General features: G+C 35.1%; 1 protein-coding gene across 5 annotated transcripts in view; it reads left to right on the forward strand.

The window, feature by feature from the left end:
- TRA2A (transformer 2 alpha homolog) overlaps positions 1–1,380 on the forward strand; it is a 28,874-nt gene extending 27,494 nt beyond the window's left edge. For 4 of the 5 annotated variants that reach the window (XM_019652018.1, XM_019652014.1, XM_019652016.1 and 1 more), the window contains 2 exons: positions 221–288; positions 457–1,380. In XM_019652018.1, coding sequence (XP_019507563.1) covers positions 221–288; positions 457–467 — 79 coding nt within the window. In that variant the 3' untranslated portion in view covers positions 468–1,380. The remainder of the gene's footprint in view (positions 1–220; positions 289–456) is intronic. The other variant, XM_019652015.1, reaches the window with a different exon arrangement.
- Positions 1,381–6,237: the final 4,857 nt, after the last annotated feature.

Consider the following 6,237-nt stretch of genomic DNA (forward strand, 5'->3'; position numbering starts at 1 on the left):
TGGGGGGAGGGGGGTTGTTACTTTGTGAGGGTGAAAAGGGTAACTATTGCATTGTTCTGTACACCTGAAACTAACAATAAAAAAAAAAAGAAAAAAAAATATGATTGGCATGCAAAGAACTTGAAAGTTATCTTGGGTCCATTATTTGCATAACGTTAACTTTTTATTTTCACCTGCTTCAGTGGATTATGTGTATGCTAAGTAATCTTATTTCCTACAGAAGAAGATCACCTTCTCCTTACTATAGTCGGTACAGATCACGATCAAGATCTCGTTCCTATAGCCCAAGTATGTACTCTTGTGCTTTTGTATCATTAAGAACCTCATTTCTAATTTTAATGGTTGAGTGTAGAAAATTGGGGTATGTGGTGACTGTTAATAGTTGGAAAAATGACAAGCAAGTCAAACCATAATTGTCATTTTGACTCTTTTTTTTTTTCTCTCTCTCTCTTTCAGGACGCTATTGATAAACAGAATGGTTGCAGTTGAGGACATCTTTTTCTTTTCTCTCTTTTTTGTTGTTTAATTCTGGATTTCCCTGAGCTTCTGATCTTTCCTACATCTTGAAAAGAACCCTTAAAAAAATCTTTGGTTTATTTAGCATCTACACTTTGTCCATCGGAGTGCTGTTTTCTGCCCCTTTTATTATACTCTTAAAGATGTAATTGTCATTTGGAGTGGTTAAACATCTTGAGTAAAAAAGGAACTCCCAGTGTTATGCTTTGTAAATGGTGTGTTGTTTGGGGTTTGTTTTTTATTTTTTTAGGGTTTTTTTTTTTCTTTTATTGAAAATAAACTCCTGGCTAATCAGATGAGGAAAGAAATGGTCTTTTTAAAGCTTCTTTTGTGTTAGATACTGTATTGGACACTGTATTAGAAATCTGCATTTACAGTGAACTGCTTTTTTAACTTTCTTTTGGGGAAGATAGTAACACATAAAGTAGTTCAGTCATGTCAAGTTTGTCAGGGGTGGCATGAAACAGTCAAATAGTTGAGTGTAGAAACTTTGAAGCTATAAACGAAAAGTTGGTCATTTCTTTTGAAAAATTGAATTTTTGAACCTTAAAAATTATGTCATTCTTTTAAAAATGGAAAGTTTGTGGACACCTATAAGACATATTGTATTTAAAATACATCTGTTAAAACTTAAACTTAAAAGTGTGGTTTTTGTATTGAATATATTGAAGTTTTAAGTACTCCCTTAACCAGTGAAGGACAACCTTTATTATTTATTACTTAGAGCAATTGTATACTTTGCTGTTAGAAATTTTGGTGTTAGGACAATGGTTAAGCAGGCTGTTGTATAGTATAGAGTCCTTAGAGGATATGTGTGGGGAAAAGTAGTCTCCTTTCAAATAAAAGTTAATTTCTTTGAAAATAGACTGTCTCTTTATTGTGTTACAATGGGAAAAGATAACTGGATTCATTTGGGAACCAGTCCTTCCCTTTTTCCTAACATTTTTGCTTAAACCTAAATGTATAATCCTTGTTTCTTATTCAGTCTTTAAAAACCTTTGTTTTACTCTCCCCTTTTTTTGTTGACCAAGTTGTACATATTGAGAGTATTCAGTATCAAGCACCATTCTGAAGGAGAGATAAATAAATAATATGGTCGATGTCTTCAAGAAGCCCGCGTTTTAGTAGGTAACACACTTAAACCACTGTAGTGTAACAAGGGGAGAGGTTTTTAGCAAAGGGGTGGGGTAGAGGATGTTTCGGGTGACCTTTATAAAAAGGTATAAGACCATGAGCTCTTTTGTTTTCTCCCTAAAGCAGTGGGAATAAAATTAGATTATTGTGATCTGTATAATAGGTTGATGGGATCTGTGGTATTGAAGTGCCTCAGACATCTTTATTAAAAAGCTACTTTTCAAAATGTCTTTTAAAAAAAATGTTTTGTCAATAAAGGATATCCAAAGAACAAAGCAATCTCTTGTTGGTCCCTAGAGGGTTTTTGGGTTTTTATGCCAGGTTATTAAAAGACAGATTCACTGCCTTAAAGAGAACATTAATCTGTTGACTACTTGTATAGGAATACTTTAAAGATTTAAGCATTATATCAACAAAAAGTGAGAAAACATTAGCCACAATGTGGAAGCAAATTAATAGCCACATGAAGAGACAGTAAACAGTTAAACATGTAGATGTATTACATATGTGTTAATGGAAAAAAAGCAGGGAAAGAATAAAGGAGTAAGGGACACAAGATTAAATAGGGCAGTCTTTGAAGGCTTCCCAGAGAAAGTGAAATTTGAGTAAAATCGGAAGGGAAGGAAGCCTTATAAATATCTGGCAAGAGAGCATGTTAGGTATAAGAAACAGCAAATGTAATGACCTAATGGCAGTAGAAATACATACCTGGAATATTGGAGAAGAGCACAGATGATAAAGGGCTGGGCCCTGCTGGGGATAGGAAGGGGTTGGGAGGTGTGGTTTTAACAATCAAGAAGCAAGTTCTTTTATAGAAAGGGGAACTGTCAGAAATGGGTACATGGGTGTAATGTTATGTATATACAGACATCACTAGGCTTAAAGACTAGATAGATGTGTTACATTGCATGGATGTACATCATAGAAATAAAAGTGGATATTTCTGGGCCTTTTCTGTTACCTACAGTACTAAAGTAAAAATCTAAGAATTTCTTCAGCTCATCTAAGGTAAGAAAAACTTTCTTTTGGTTCTCTTTCACACAGTGGTTCTTATCTTTTTTGAGTCATGGAGCCCTTAAAAATCTGGAAAAAACTGCAATTTGTCTTCCTGGGAAATGTGCACATATAAAACAATTTGTGTACAAATACTTGGTTTTTAAATTGTGTGTAGAATAAGGTCTATAAGAATATGCACCAGCTTTCTAATCCTGGTTAGTTACCCTGTGAAGTAGTAGTAGGAGAAAGGAACTTGCAGAAAAACAATAGAACAATTTTACATACAAATTCATGGACATTACACGTAGCCCTGAGGATAAAAGCTCCTGTCATAGACAATGCCCTGGATTCAAAAATTCATTGTGTTTCCTGGCTGCTTGTTTTTTTAGGATGTTGCTTAGAATATTTGAATTTCATACCACCTTGAGAATTGTGAACCCCAAATACCAGGGGTGCCAAAAAAAATGAATACAAGTGGACACTGGTCAGCGTTGCTCAAGCAGTACACTAATCAGCAGACGTGTCTGGATGCTGATGGTAACCACTTTGAGCACCTCTTGTAATTGCAGAAGTCAAATGCGACTTGTATTCATCTTGTTATTGGTATAAAGTATTCCAATTTTAATGGTTTTTTCCTTTCTTAAAATGTGTATACATTTTTTTGGCACCCTCTTCATTATGGCGATTAAAAGTCTATTTGTAATGTAAAATAAAGATTTGTTTGTTCAAAATATGTTCATCCCTGATGCCAAACTTAATGCTTCTGGCGTATGAATTGCTTTTTTCCCACCTAATTTTAAATTCAGTGGATTGAATGGTCAAAATCAGTGCATTTTTTAATTATATGAAGTATACATTAGAAGGTAAGATGAGATATAACATCAATGGGGAGTAATGAATATAGAAAACAAAAGGTCTAAGTTATCTTCCAAGACAGCAACTACAAATGGAATAACAAGTTTTGTCAATTTAAGTTCCCACCAACAGCATATGAAAGAGAGGTCTTTTCTTGAAGCAAAAGGTGTTAAGGTTTTACTAAAGGAAAATAAGCTATACTCTGAATTATTTACACCACAAAGGCATTTCAAAATGAAATTAAGGTAAGTTTCCAAAAACTGGCGAGATAAAAAACTAATGGAACTATGGGAAAAAAGACTACATGATGTTAGAACAAAAAAATGCATACAAACACATCCTGTTTACTTCAGTCAGTGACTAATTCTGCCCTATACTTATTTGTAATTGACCCCCAAAAGGCTATCCAATCGGGAAGCCCAGCATGGTGTGTGCATAGGTTAAGAAAAAAACAATTGCTTAACGCTCAAACCAGTCATGAGTCCTCACAGGATACTGTGATGTGAATCTAGCTATGTATCTCTGATGGTAATTTAATCCAGAAATAGATTTTCATGGCATAATTTTCAGATTTACACAAATATGGCTTTTTTTGTGTGTAAATTTGAGAGGATACTCCATACAGGGAATGCAACTGGCAATATACTTTAACAATGAGTTAGGAATAAAATTGAAAAAGGGAGACTGAGAGAGGGCCTAAAATAGACTATCCTTTCCCCTCAGAGGTGAGCATGGACACAGGGGTAATTGAGGCTTCACAGTTTTAGGAGTGTGGCTCTGATCACTTAAATTATGAAAAATAAAAATACATATAGAGAGGAGAATGGGGAGTTACTGTTTAATTTGTATGGTTTCAGTTGGAGAAAATGAAAAAGTTGGATGGTAGTGATGGTTCCACACAATGAATGGACTTAATGCCACAAATCTGTACTCAAATCGTAAGTTTTATGTATAGTTGACAAGAAAAAGGACATAGAGCAAAAAAAGAAAGCTCCCTAAAATAAAGATCCACACATGTCTACCTTGGTACTATTGGGTTGTCGAGTCATGACACATTTTTTGCAATGAAAAATAAATACATCATGACTTCCAACAACCCAATATTTCTTGCTGGCGTATCCGACGATTTGCAAGTTGCAAAATGATTAGGTAACTAATGAGATAATTGCTTTATGACTGGCATTATTGGTGCCTAGAATAGAGCCTGCTATGGGGGTAAGTGTCCAATATTTGAATGAATAAGGATAGTAACATTGGGAAATGATTGGTAGGGCCCATTAAGTTGCAAAATTCCCAGTCAGAAAGTTCCTAAAAGAGCTAAAGTGTAAAAGGAATATGACAGGAGTCTAGCCTGAAAATGTATTCAATCATGATGAATATGTTTATGATTGAAACCTAAACCCTAAAAAAAAGATTAAGAATCACTTTTAAATCTTTAGTAAAGGAAGAAGAGAAATGGCAATTTAACATAATTACAAAAAATATTGGTGCTTAAGTCACCTTGTAAGTTCATTCACAGGGAACAGATCCTTGATGTCAGATAAGTGAAGTGTTATATTTGATATTTGTAAAATCAAGTGCAGAGAAGTCAAATGGAAAATGTTCTTAAATCAAGGGACGTGAATTTTATTTTCAAGTACTGCACATTATTTTCACCAACATTTGTAAAGGCATACACATATTTGTAATTGAACTTTTAATACAATTTAATTTTTTTATTTTATTTTATTGGGGAACTGTGTTTTTCCAGGACCCATCAGCTTCAAGTCAAATATTAATAGTTGTTTCAATCTAGTTGAGGGCGCAACTCAATGGCCCATATGGGGATCGAACCGGCAACCTTGGTGTTATGAGCACTGAGCTCTAACCAACTGAGCTAACTGGCCACCCCTAAATTTTTAAATTATGGTTTGTATGCTCTGGTTTCTCAGGGTTATTTAGGGTTTACACTTTTTAAAATACCATGGATTTAATAAGTGCAAGGTTCAAAAACATTTGTCTGGTATATATGGATCCTGAATATATACATTACTGAATGGGAAGACCTAGTACTAGAAACATTCCAATCCTTACCCCAAATTTATATATATACATGTAATGGAGGTCTAATTAGAATGCTCTGCTACATCTGTCAAGGTGTCTTAAATTCCAGTATACATTCAGACTTAGAAAATTATATTAATCCACATTTGGCATCATACTCGGAAAAATACAGGACAGGAAGCAACATGCAGTAGGGCAGCTCCAGGCATTCCACTGGAGTCCTTGGAGCCGTCCACACAGCAGCGCCAAGTAGGCACAAGGTGATTAAATCCACATTGCGCAAGTGCAGGAGCCACCTGGCTTTAAGAGTTTGTGCATCAGCACCCAAACTCTGTTGGATGCTGATGCATAAATACCCAATACTTATATTGGGTATAGCTTCCAAAGTTCCTGGAAGACATCCCTGGTTATGTCACTGCACTCGGAAGCTTCAAAGCATGGTGTTCGCATCAGATACAACTTCCATTCCAGTCCAGATGCATTTTACCATAAGCAAATGGGACAGCCTTGACATACTATCATTGTCAGGGTGCCAAAGAAACAGAAATTTAATGAAATGTCGAATTCTCAAAGGGGAAGCGTTTTGTTAACTGCTTATAATATAACCCTTACAAGTAGGGGGGTTGAGGGAAGTGGATGAAAATTTTCCTAAGATCACATGGAAGAATGAATAAACAGAAGAACAGAGTTCAG

The sequence above is a fragment of the Hipposideros armiger genome, unplaced genomic scaffold, assembly GCF_001890085.2.
Source record: "Hipposideros armiger isolate ML-2016 unplaced genomic scaffold, ASM189008v1 scaffold_171, whole genome shotgun sequence".
Lineage (NCBI taxonomy): Eukaryota > Metazoa > Chordata > Mammalia > Chiroptera > Hipposideridae > Hipposideros > Hipposideros armiger.